General features: G+C 40.8%; 1 protein-coding gene across 1 annotated transcript; it reads left to right on the top strand.

Moving 5' to 3' along the window:
* Window positions 1-862: 862 nt before the first annotated feature.
* On the top strand, window positions 863-12,609 carry LOC139292687 (lactase/phlorizin hydrolase-like). The gene is made up of 17 exons (XM_070915051.1): window positions 863-1,475; window positions 2,336-2,400; window positions 2,629-2,712; window positions 2,833-2,903; window positions 3,870-4,563; window positions 4,654-5,302; window positions 5,566-7,119; window positions 7,387-7,655; window positions 7,818-8,108; window positions 8,346-8,544; window positions 8,991-9,181; window positions 9,454-9,560; window positions 9,789-9,920; window positions 10,122-10,345; window positions 10,589-10,830; window positions 11,105-11,221; window positions 12,586-12,609. The coding sequence occupies exons 1-17, from the start codon at window positions 863-865 to the stop codon at window positions 12,607-12,609; spliced, it is 5,526 nt and encodes a 1,841-aa protein (XP_070771152.1).
* The last annotated feature ends 349 nt before the right edge of the window (window positions 12,610-12,958 follow it).

Here is a 12,958-nt window from a genome sequence, read left to right as displayed (position 1 = left end):
TGGCGCTATACTGCCTTGAATATTGTGTAACTTTAGTACAAGTGCTCAAATTCATCAAAAATGATATGAGCTGACTTCAGCACTGCCAGTTGTTATGACAACAATCTTCACCTTCACCTGCAGATACTCTCCCTGGGCCCCATGAACATGTGAACCCTGAACCACTGTGTTGTTGACGCGCAGGAAACGTTAGCTAAATTGTTACTCATTATATTGTTGTCTTTAAAAATGTTTTATATCACATTCTGTTATATCCCCCAAAAATGTTAAGTGCATTATCTATTGATAATATCAAAACTCAGGATGAACTTAAAAAAGAGCCCAAACTGTTGTTTATTTTACCTGTCAGTACAATTGACAATGTAAAAAGAAGCATTCAAATTGAATTTTTTTTCTATTTTGTTGTAATTCTGCATTATAATACTGATTATGTCTTGATTATGTGTTTCCCTGATGCCTTGAGCCTGTAGGGTTTAAAAAACAAATAGGCTGTTGCAACTGGTGCACTGACTAACGCTTTAGTATTCACATCTGTATTGCATCCATATGGCGCAAAAATCCTTTGCAACACTAGTGTGATATTATTATTTATTATTATTTTTTTTTTCTAGAATTTCCTCCTTGACCTCTACACACATATTGTTTTTTTACCTTTCATCGTAAATCTCTTCTGCCTCCTGTTTGACCTTTTGTATTTTATCAGAAGCGTTCAAGGCTGTGAGTAGCAGCTGTGGCGGCCCCTGCATACAGTAGTGTCAATTATGAAACTCTCTGGTCTGACTGAAAGTTCAAGCTTGTAAACAGCGCTGCTATAAAAGGTTAGCCACCCAACGGCTCATTGACTTCCCCACACTTAGACAAAATGTCGTTACTGGGGAAACTTCTCTCTCTGTGTTTGATCACTGTGTATGGGTGCATGGGCCAGAAACATGATGATCAGCATCAGGCCATGTTTCTTGCAGGTCCCATGACCAACGCACAGGTGAAAAGCCTGAATGACAAACCCTCTGAAGGGGCGGTGTTGGACACCTTTGACTGCAGCTATCTCATACCTCCAGGCTCTAAACAGTATTTTGAGTACATAGAGAGCAGAGGAGTGACCCACTTTAAAGTACAGCTGTCATGGGCTCAGCTCCTACCTACAGGCCTCTCCAGCCAGCCCCAACAGGCTGTGGTGACCTGTTACCAGACTCTGCTGAAACAGCTGCTGGAGGTGGGCCTTCAGCCTCTGGTCATCCTCCATGGATCCACAGTGCCAGACACTCTGAGATCAAGGTGTGGAGGCTGGGAGAGCCGGGAGCTGGTAGAGATGTTTCAGCAGTATGCAGAGTTTGTGTTTATAGAGCTTGGAGAGCTGGCGGAGACCTGGGTAACACTCAGCAGCTTGGATGAGCTGAGGGACGCTGAGCTGCAAAACGCTCTCGATGCACATGCTGGTGTCTACCACCGCTACCACCAACTGTTTCCTAGGAGAGGTAGGAGATCAATATTTTATTGCATTATGTGCCGAGCTTGGATAACATAATTAGAAAGCCGTAGCTTGTTGCCTGTATGGAATGGGAAAATATTAATCAGTGTGTCATATGCAAATCATTATACAAATGTGCTATTTTTCTAACCTCTCATACCCTTATTTTTCCCTTTAATTTCCCCATTAAGTAGTCTGAAATAGAAAAAAAGTTCCCACATCGCATGCTTTTTCTAGCTCATTATTACCATGTATAGCTGCTCCACAACATCAAATGGGCATGTCTTGCACAACATTTCCCCCAAATTTTACTTGTTGTATTTGGTACTTTTGAAAATGTTTTGATATTAATTTGTATTAAAATGATATTGATTTGCTGCTTAACCACACCACATCTGTTTATGATGGTGACCCACAGCAGGATTAAAGAGGTTAACTGTCAGCATTAGTCACTAAATTCTTGTAAAGGTTTGTATTCATGGGTATGTAGATCGATAGATACATTGAGAACAGGGCTTCTTGTGATTCTTGTGGACACCAATAAAGTCCTGTCAGTCTGTTTTACATAATTTATTACAGTATTTACCTGTAATCACCATGACCGTATTAGGAGCAAATTAGAGTTGATTGGGCATATAATCATATTTTGGAAGCAACCTTTCTTATCTTCTGTTGTGTTTGTCCATCTTTATTAGATGTACAGTAATTATGGCGGTGCTTGATGAGATAAGGGCTTCCATATCTGTTTACCACATGTGCCAAAGTTCACGATAAGGGAATGAAGTATTGCAGGGGAAAGGAGAATGGGTTTTCTCTGTCTAACAGGGGAGGAAAGGCGTAGGTCAATAACTGAATTATGTGTTTCAGATGGAGGAGTGTCAGTTGGGGTAAAGGCCAATGAATTCCCAATCATTTGTGACACTCAGCTACTGGTGAGATCACACAGTCACACAGAACATAAGCATATTATTTTAAGAACAAATGTTGGGACTGTTTTCCTCAGCGGAATAGCAATACAATATGGCAGTACGACTATGTCAAGTTTCTCCCAATCGATAAAGCTGTTTGATAAACACATGTTTAGTTCATTTCATTTGTGCTAGGGAAAAGTAATATGCCACCCACATCCAGCGACACTCACACGTGTATCTTTTTTTCAGAAATATATAGATTTCCTCTCTATTAAAATTCAATATGACTGCACCGCTGGAAACAACCTGGCTGAGGAACTGCAAAGTGTTTTGGTATGTGGAAATGTATTAACAGTGTTCAGCTCTATAGACAAAAAAACTGTCAGCCCTTGCTGTCCTATTCTGGGGATTCTGTTATATGCATTTGGACTGAACATCCATATTTTCTTTTAGGGAAACTGTGGAGACAAACCCATTCTCTTTTATGAGGTGAACATCAATGACTGCTCTCCTTATCAGTTCCTGTCAGATACCAACATCTTAAAAGGTAATCTATATGGTCAATCAAGAGTCGCAAACATAGAAAAATGAATTAGTGAATTATTATAAGTTGATAACCGAATTGTATCAGAATCAGAATCAGAAATACTTTATTGATCCCCAGGGGGAAATTGCATAACAGATTGATACTTTTATTTGCATCCCTGTCAAAAATGCATCTAATCCTGATATATTGTGATGATAAGTAATGTTCAGTAGTCATATTCAGTCATTTATTTATCTAATACTATAATATAAGATAATATAATTTGATAACAATGTAGGATACATGCATTATATGATACATTCTTATACTTTTACAGTGCTGAGCAATGGAGACCACAATGTTCTTGGATTAGACATGGTGGATATGTTAAGCTCAGCCGACACTATCCCAAAAAGGTATGATACTGCATATAGACAATGATCTGCAATATGCCTTGAACCATCTCTATGACAATTCCTCTGTGTGTATGTCTGATAATAACCATTTCAGATCTTGTAATTGTATGACTTCACATAGAGTATTTGTAAAGCACAAACCACACAACAATTAGAAAGTAGTGTAGAGGTAGAAGTAGAAGTGAATTTAGGAGATTTTTAAGCCATTTAGAATCAATTTTGGACAATTTTGGACAAATGATTACCCAAAGTGAGGGACGGGGTGTCAGAGAACAGAGAAGACTGAACATAGATGTCATATTTGGTGCTACACTAATATACAGTATGTATGTATGTGTGAGTGTGTGTATAGTGAGAGGGGAAGGCACTGAAAAAATGGAAACCACTTTACTATTACAGCATGTGTTAAAATAAAATTATATTTTGGCAGCTTGGTTCCACCTGTAAACTGTTCACACCAAACCAAGTGTAAAAACATATTTGTTCGAATTTTCCTCAAGCATTCCCATCTAATTTTATTTTGAACATCTTGTTCCTTTTATCTTCAGTCATTCACATCAAAGTGACAAAAACAGGAACTCTCCTCAAACATCATTATGTTCCACAACCTACTGCAAAACTTGGAGCAATTTTGCCACAATGACTTCATCTGAGCGAGATGCCTTCTTAATTGAATCCTTTCCGGTTGACTTCCAATGGGCCACCTCCAGTGAGTCCTTCAAAGTTGAAGGTGGCTGGTCAGAAGATGGGAAGGGAGAGACCATTTGGGACCGTTTTGGTCATGAAAACAAGGTTTTTGATAACCAGACAGCTGATCTAGCTTGTGACAGTTACCACAAGGTGGATTATGATGTCTACCTCCTGCGAGGTCTTCATGTCAACACCTACCAGTTTTCCATCTCCTGGGCCCGTATTCTTCCCTCAGGTCACCGGGGTTCCCTATCAGAGAAAGGGGCTCTCTACTATGACAAGTTGATCAATGCTCTCATTGAGTCTGGCATACAACCTGTTGTCACGCTCTACCACTGGGATCTGCCCCAGGCACTCCAGGACTATGGTGGATGGACCAACGCTTCCATTGTTGAAGCCTTCAAGGACTATGCGGACTTCTGCTTCTCCAGGTTTGGAGACAGGGTCAAGACATGGAACACATTCAGTAGCCCCTGGGTGGTGAGCCATGCTGGGTATGGCACTGGTGAGCATCCCCCTGGAGTAAAAGACTATGTGGTTGCCTCCTATCAGGTAAGAGCAATATTATTACTATATTGTAAATAAGTGCACACACACAGCCATTCCTATACATTTACCTCACTATTTCTTTCATCTGTCCAGGCCACTCACAATATGCTGAAGTCCCATGCTGAGGCCTGGCATGTCTACAATGACAAGCACAGGAAGACACAAGGAGGGAAAGTGGGCATTGCATTGAACTCTGACTGGGCTGAGCCCATGGACCCCTCCAGACCTGAAGCCATAGCAGCTGCAGATCGCTACCTGCAGTTCATGCTGGGCTGGTTTGCACATCCCATATTTGTAGATGGAGATTATCCTGCAACACTCAAGACTCAGATAGAACATAAAAGAAATAAGTGTCCCCACTCTGAGCCTGCAAGACTTCCAGTTTTCACTGCTGAAGAGAGCCAGAGGATACGTGGAACAGCTGACTTTTTGGGATTAAACCACTATACCTCCCGGTTGGTCAACAACAGTGATGGTAGCTGCACTCCTGGTCCTCAGGGGGTGGGTGACTTCCAGGCACATGTGGACCCATCATGGTCCTCTACAGCTTCTGACTGGATCTATTCTACACCTTGGGGTCTCCGAAGACTTCTAAACTACGTTTCCACAGAGTATTTGAATGTTACCAAAGTGCCTATCTACATAACTGGGAATGGTATGCCTACTGAATACAGTGGGGACACTCTCAATGACACCCATCGAATAGAGTACATGAGGAGTTACATCAATGAGGCCCTGAAAGGTATGTTGTTGAGAGTAGTTGCTTATTTGAATACATTTGTAATTTTATATACCTGTATTTTTACTTTAGACAAGGCTTTTGTCCCAAACATTTGAGATTACATTACAAAATGAATCTTTTGCACTTACTTACTTACCAAGTATATATGCTTACTCCTCATATATACTTGGGTATGCATTTCTTCTGGTAACTTTTTCAGAGCTTGTCATACAAGGTCATTTTAAACAATGTTTAGTGGCTGAATGTCTTTATCCTCTCAACAGCTATACATTTGGATGGAGTAAATGTGCAGCGGTTTACAGTCCAGTCACTCATGGATGGCTTTGAAGGTCCACAAGGCTACAGTGAACATTTTGGATTGCACCATGTCAACTTTGACCTGCCTGACAGACCCAGGACTCCAAAGCAGTCTGCCTATTTTTACTCCAAAGTTATTGAGAAAAATGGTTTTGCTTCCAAAAAACAGTTCTATTATGCACCAGAAGTGAAAAACATAGAATCAAATAAGATTTCCTCAATCCCACCTTCCACAGTCCCATCCCAAGCCAAAGATGTTTGGAGGAAATTCTCCAACCAAAGCAATTTTCAGAGAAAACTCTATCACTACGGCACTTTCCCACAGGGCTTCAGTTGGGGAGTATCGTCTTCGGCGTACCAGATTGAAGGTGGCTGGAATGCTGATGGGAAGGGGCCCAGCATCTGGGATACATTTACCCATAAACCTGGCAGTATTCCTGCTAATTCCAATGGAGATGTGGCCTGTGACAGCTACCACAGGCTTGAAGAAGACCTCTACATGCTTCGAGCTCTGCGGGTGAAGTCGTACAGATTTTCTTTGTCCTGGTCCAGGATCTTTCCTAATGGTCAGCGTACCTCCCTGAACCAGAAAGGTGTTGACTTCTACGATAGACTCATTGATGGCCTCTTAGCATATAACATCACCCCCATGGTGACACTCTACCACTGGGACCTTCCTCAAGCTTTGCAAAACCTTAGTGGCTGGGACAATGTAGACATGATTAACATCTATAATGACTTTTGTGACTTTTGCTTTGCCACCTTTGGTGACAGAGTGAAATTTTGGATGACCTTCAACCAGCCTCACACAATTGCATGGTCAGGATATGGACTTGGACAGATCCCACCAAATGTTAAGAATCCAGGAGTTGCACCGTACAGAGTTGCACACAACCTTATAAAAGCACACGCTAAGGCTTACCACACATATGATGATAAGTACCGCAAATCCCAAGGTGGTCGAGTGTCCATTGCGCTCAATGCTGATTGGATTGAACCTAAAGATGTTAATGTTCCCCGTGAAGTGATGGCTGCTGACCGTGCCCTGCAGTTCCAACTGGGTTGGTTTGCACACCCCATTTTCAAGAATGGTGACTATCCTGATGCAATGAAGTGGCAAGTTGGAAACAAAAGTGAACTCCAAGGTCTTTCAGAGACAAGACTGCCATCCTTCACTGAAGAAGAAAAGAGCTTCATTAAGGGAACTGCTGACATGTTCTGTGTAAATCATTACACTACAAAGATAGTAAGCCATGTTACAGCTCGGCTTACCCCTCACTCCTTTGAATATGATCGGGACTTGACAGAAGCAGAAGAAGGCGATTCACCAACTACTGCCATCAGTAGCCAGAGAGCTGTAGCATGGGGCTTGAGAAGACTTCTCAACTGGATCAAGGAGGAGTATGGAGATCCAGAGATTTACATTACTGAGAATGGAGTAGCTACAGACATTAAGACCACAGTTGATGACACAGACAGAGTATTTTACTACAAAACCTACGTTGATGAGGCTTTAAAGGGTGAGTCTGTTACTAAAGTTTTAGAACATACTGCTTGTTAGGTCCTTTACATGCTGAAGCTAAAATCTCGTGGACATGTGACTGTCAGGTGGTTCTCTTGAATTAGATGACACACATTAACACACACAGTACCCTTCGTGACCATGTGTTGGCCTGTGGACCAGTCACCATATTCTGTGAACTTATATGATATAGAATATAGAAGACAACAAATATTAACTTTTTATCACAAATTATGTTATCTCCATTCTAATATATTTTACACAGCTCATAATCTTGATGGTGTGAATGTGAAAGGATACATAGCAACATCTCTCATGGATTCTTTTGAGTGGCTCAATGGGTACAAAGTAGGATTTGGGCTGTACCACGTGGACTTCACTAACCCAAACCAGCCGAGGACACCCAAACGCTCAGCTCACTATTATTACCAAGTCATGAAGGACAACGGCTTCCCATTACCAGATGACGAGAAGATGCTTTATGGACAGTTTCCCCAAACTTTTAACTGGAGTACTGCCAGTGCCGCTTACCAGGTAAGCAATGTTGTCACTTTCACTCTTATACAATGGCAGAGTGCACTTGTGGTACACTGGCATGGTGGAGAGTCAGTTATTGCACCCGATGGAGCACAACGGGAGTGGTAACAATTGCTGGTACTGTAATATTTATAAATAATAACTTTTCTTTCATTTCAGATTGAAGGGAGCTGGAGAGCCCATGGAAAAGGACTGAGTATCTGGGACAAGTTTGCCCATACTCCTTTGAGAGTGGCCAACAGTGACAATGGTGATAATGCTTGTGATAGTTACAACAAGATTAATGAGGATGTGGAGGTGCTGAAGAAGCTGAAGGTGACCCACTATCGCTTGTCTGTATCCTGGCCCAGAGTGCTTCCTGATGGCACCAACAACCACATCAATGAAGCTGGACTGAACTATTACCATAGACTACTGGACGCCTTGGAAGCTGCTAATATTCAGCCCCAGGTAGGCAGTGTTGTTGTTTATTACCAATAATCGTTCCAACATGTAGTACTGTATTTGGACATTTTGACTTTGACGGCTCAAAGTGGTAATATAAAGAACATCAACAGTGTATGTCCATAACATATTTTATTGCCCAAAAAACAAAAACAAAAAAAACATTTGGCCCAAAGGGAAACACATCACCTGAAGAAAAGTATGTAGTACTGTAGTACAAATTTCCTCTCCTCTGTTTCTCAGGTGACCCTGTACCACTGGGACCTCCCCCTCGCTCTACAGAAAGTGGGGGGCTGGGAGAATGAAACCATTGTCCAGAGATTCAGAGATTATGCCGATGTGTTATTCAGCCAATTTGGGAGCAAAGTGAAGTTCTGGATCACTCTGAATGAACCTTACATTGTAGCCAACCTTGGCTATGGATATGGTACCTTTGCTCCAGGTAATCAAACAAATTTATTTAGAGATACTTCCTATAATCACCAATTTTTATCTCACAGTGTTCTTTTTATATGGATCAGCACTGTCTACTATATGTTTAAAAGTTGTTGAAATCACCTACCTTCACTTTCTTTCTTGCATAAAACCAGTGAGATGTCTTCAATAAACAATAGGCTTCATATATAAAAGTAGCTTCAGATAGATAAGATAAAAAATGTAAACTGAAACATCTTATCCCTTTTTTTGAGTCAAATCTTTCTATCACTGATCAGTGTATGTGAGAGAGTGACATAGTTAGTCAAAGCTAGAAAACAGAGAATAAATTGAACTTTTAGATCACATTTTAAAACTCAGAAACATATGTTATATGTGGTTTATTGCTTTTTAAAATTTTACACTGTATGATGATGAATGACAGCAATATTAATAACACCTCAAATGTTTCAGGCATTGTGGGAAAGCAATATATTGCAGCTCACAACCTGATCAAGGCCCATGCTGAGGCCTGGCACCTCTACAATGACAAGTACAGAGCAACGCAGGGTGGCCTCATCTCCATTACCATCAATTCTGATTGGGTGGAGCCAAGGAACCCATATAAGCAGGAGGATGTGGATGCAGCCAAGCGTTACTTGCAGGTAGACAAATAAATGTTGACACCAGAACTTGGTCTGCCACTTTATACAGGGTAATTTTTCACCCTCCCAGTTTACCAGATGGGTGGGGCTTCATGCATCAGCAACGTTCAGATAGTGTCAAGTAAATGAAAGCTCAAAAAATATTTCAAGTGTAGACTGAACTATTTTTCACTGAAACCTTCTGGGATTAATATAATTACCCCACACATCTGGTTTCCAAAGCAGGTTAAATTACAATAATCAATATATATAATATATCATTTATTCTGCAGTTCTTCATTGGCTGGTTTGCCCATCCCATCTTCAACGGTGATTATCCTGACTTAATGAAAACAGTCGTTTGTAAAAGAAGCCTTGCTGCAGGTCTCTCTCAATCACGGTAAATGAAAAATAATTTATGTACGATATTATTATGGCATAGACAGTCATTTGCTATACACTTCTGTCATGCTCTACTTCCCTCTAGTCTTGTTTATGATTTTGTTTAGTATACTTAAACTAATAGCTTTAAGAAGTAAGTGGCAGATGTATATTTGAGTACATCTTTAAGGTTTATGGAGAAACGCTGAATTTGGTTTTGACCAAAGACCCTCTCTTTCTAATAAAGGCTTCCTGAGTTCACCCCTGAGGAAGTCAAGAGGATCAAAGGGACTCATGATTACTTTGGCTTCAACCATTACTGCTCGGTTCTTTCATTCCCAGTTGATTTGGGAAATCAACAGGATTATGAAGGTGACAGGTAGGTTACAGGTTACTGTTTTACACCTAGATCACATGGGTGCTTTTTTGTACCTCACAGTACCTGAGCTGAAGATTGGTGACACAAGAGGGAATTAAACCCACAAATAAATGTCATACTTCTGCCTCTTTAAATGATCACATAAAGTAGATGCCGAATATGCCGACGTATTTGACTAATGCTGACTAATCCAATATCCAGGGGCACCGGAACCACTCACGACCGTACCTGGATTGAATCTGGCTCCTTCTGGCTGAAGATTACTCCATTTGGATTTAGGAAAATCCTAAAGTTTATCAAGGATGAGTATGGAAACCCCCCTGTCTATGTCACAGAGAATGGGATCTCAGAACGAGGAGCAGTGAACTTGAATGACATCCACAGAACGCACTATTATGAAAACTACATTAACCAGGCCCTGAAAGGTACCACAGTCAATAAAAACCATGTGTTGGACAGATTTATGGGCATTTTATTGCTTTTGTAAAATTTCACTTATCTTATTTTGCATTTCTGTCTTTCAAATTTACAGGTCAATAAGAGAGTAATGCTTTATTTGTTGTTATCGTGCACAACTGAACACCAAAACATTATCCTACAGTCTAATTTAGTCACGTTTTTGTAAGGTATGTGCATGTTAAATGTAACCAGTACTGCTGATCTTTCAGCCCATGTTTTGGATGGAGTTGATCTGAGAGGCTACACAGCCTGGTCTTTAATGGACAACTTTGAGTGGGCTGCTGGCTTCTCTGAGCGATTTGGACTTTTCTTTGTGAACCGCTCCAACCCCACTCTACCTCGCATCCCTAAAAACTCAGCTTCTCGCTATGCCTCCATCATCACCTGCAATGGTTTCCCGGACCCGGCCCTCGGGCCCCACGAGTGCTTGAACCCTGAACCTGAAGGTAACGCAATGCTAAGTCCACAGATTCTAAAACAATGTAATCATTGTAGGTTTCAGGGGGGAAAACTTCCTCCAGATTTTAATTCTGGAAAGTGTGAAAAACACGCTTGCGATAGCATGCAGATCATACACTATGAAAACCAAAACACATTTTTTAAAAACATCTGGTCTAAATGCAAAATACTGTATAAAGTTAACAGGAGTAAATAATAAAATGTTCCTTGTTTCTTGTCCCTCTGTTTTAACAGCTACAAATGTCCCCAATGTGACCACACCAGAGAACACTGTACATACAACTGTCCCTGTTGTGCCCCTGAACATGGTGGACTTCTTGGGTCTGGAGCTTTCCCCTCATGATGCTGAAGCTGCACTTTATGTCATCTTTGTATTTCTTCTTGTAAGTGCACTTGGTATTATCTTTGTTGTATATGGGCTGCTGAAAACCAGAAGACAGTTAAAGAGAGCAGCAGTAGAATCCGTCAAGATGGAGAGAATGTGAGGAAAGTTTTCGGCAGCTTGTCTGGATCCAGATCATACACACCTGGGTTGCTGAGTCATGAATGGCTGCCTATTTAGGTGCTGAATGAATGAAACTAAATGTAGATTTTCTTTTCAGAATGTTACAACAATATTTGTATAAGGTTTTGGGGCAGCAGACCTCTATTTTGATCAGAGCTTTAAAACAACTATGAAAATGTGCTGTTTGTCCGACGTCCAGGAAGAAAGAGGCGCAACATGTATTTAGAAATGAGATATTCAACTTCTTATTGAGACACTTGAAGGTAATGGAATTCTTTCAACAATATAAACATTTTTATAAATATGAATAAATTAAGCTTTTTGGTCGGTGAAATAAAACAATTTAAAGGCTGTGAACTAATTAATAGGTAATGACAGTTTGCCTCCCTAACATGGTATGATACAAAAATTCAAATCAACATTTGCAGTCACATAGTTACTCCAGTCTGTTTCATTTCAGCCATTTCTGTGCTTCTACTTCTTGCTATTACTGAACAAATCTGTATTGGATATTGGATAATATTGGATTCAAGCTTGTGTCACTTGGTTTGTCAATGTAATGTTGGGATCATTGCTGCTTCAGTGTTTCCAATATTTTATTTGCGCAATAAAGACTATACCTACAATGTTTTCAGACGCTTGTGTCACTGTCAATGAACGACCTCTGGATGGCGCCAGTGAATTATTTTCCATGTGGACGTTGGATGTGTTGCTGCTGTTGCTACAAAATGTAGCAGTTTCACATTTGTTAAATATTTCATGTGTTAGGTATATTAGATATAATATATTTAATATATATTATACATTTTTTAATATCTAACTAATGTAAAGCAAGAGATAAAGAAGGCTATGAATTGAAGACAAATTAAAGATCATGCCATTGACCTACAACCCTGATAAGGAATACATGTGACTGGAGGGTTTTCTGAGCTCTGACACTTTAACCTGCTTCATGCTGATGCAATGCTTACATAATTTCCCAATGGGACTAAAAAAGCACTTTATTCATCCATTGAATAGCTTGCAGGTACATCATCATTCTTAAACTACTGGGCAGTCAGCAGCTCCACTGTTTGAATTTAAGTGTCTTGCTTGAGGGGTCCTCAATAGGAGTGCTTAAAGAGGGGGAAGGGTATTTTCTTTTATTTATCCTCAACTTTTCACAGCACTGTCTTATGTGGACCGGGAATTTGAACCATTAATTCTCAGGACACGATCCCACAACTCTAGCTCCGCTTTCAGGTGCCACCAATGACCTCTGACTAGAAAACCATCACAGCCTGGAGGAGCCAGTCAGACAAGCCCCTGCATGTTTCTCCCACTCAATAACATGATCTGCACAAACAGCTCTTCCCTGACAAGGGGCTCGCAGGGCAAAATAAGCATCTTCTCTGCACTCCTGCCTGGATACTTACGTCTGGTCTCCAGGGCGACCCGTCTTCTCAACAGGATGTGCGCATTAACGCACGGTGGGTGTCTGTTCTGCACGCTCTCCCCTGCTAGCTCCTCAACAGCTCTGATCAACAAGGGGTCTGTTCAATATCTGAAACCCCAGAGTTTGTCAGGATGGGGTATGAGTCAAACTGGAGGAAAACATATTCGCTCATGGTTTTAT

Source organism: Enoplosus armatus, chromosome 11 (assembly GCF_043641665.1).
Source record: "Enoplosus armatus isolate fEnoArm2 chromosome 11, fEnoArm2.hap1, whole genome shotgun sequence".
NCBI classification, from domain to species: Eukaryota; Metazoa; Chordata; class Actinopteri; order Centrarchiformes; family Enoplosidae; genus Enoplosus; species Enoplosus armatus.
Note: the sequence above shows the minus strand (reverse complement) of the source record. Positions and strands in the feature narration are given on the sequence as shown.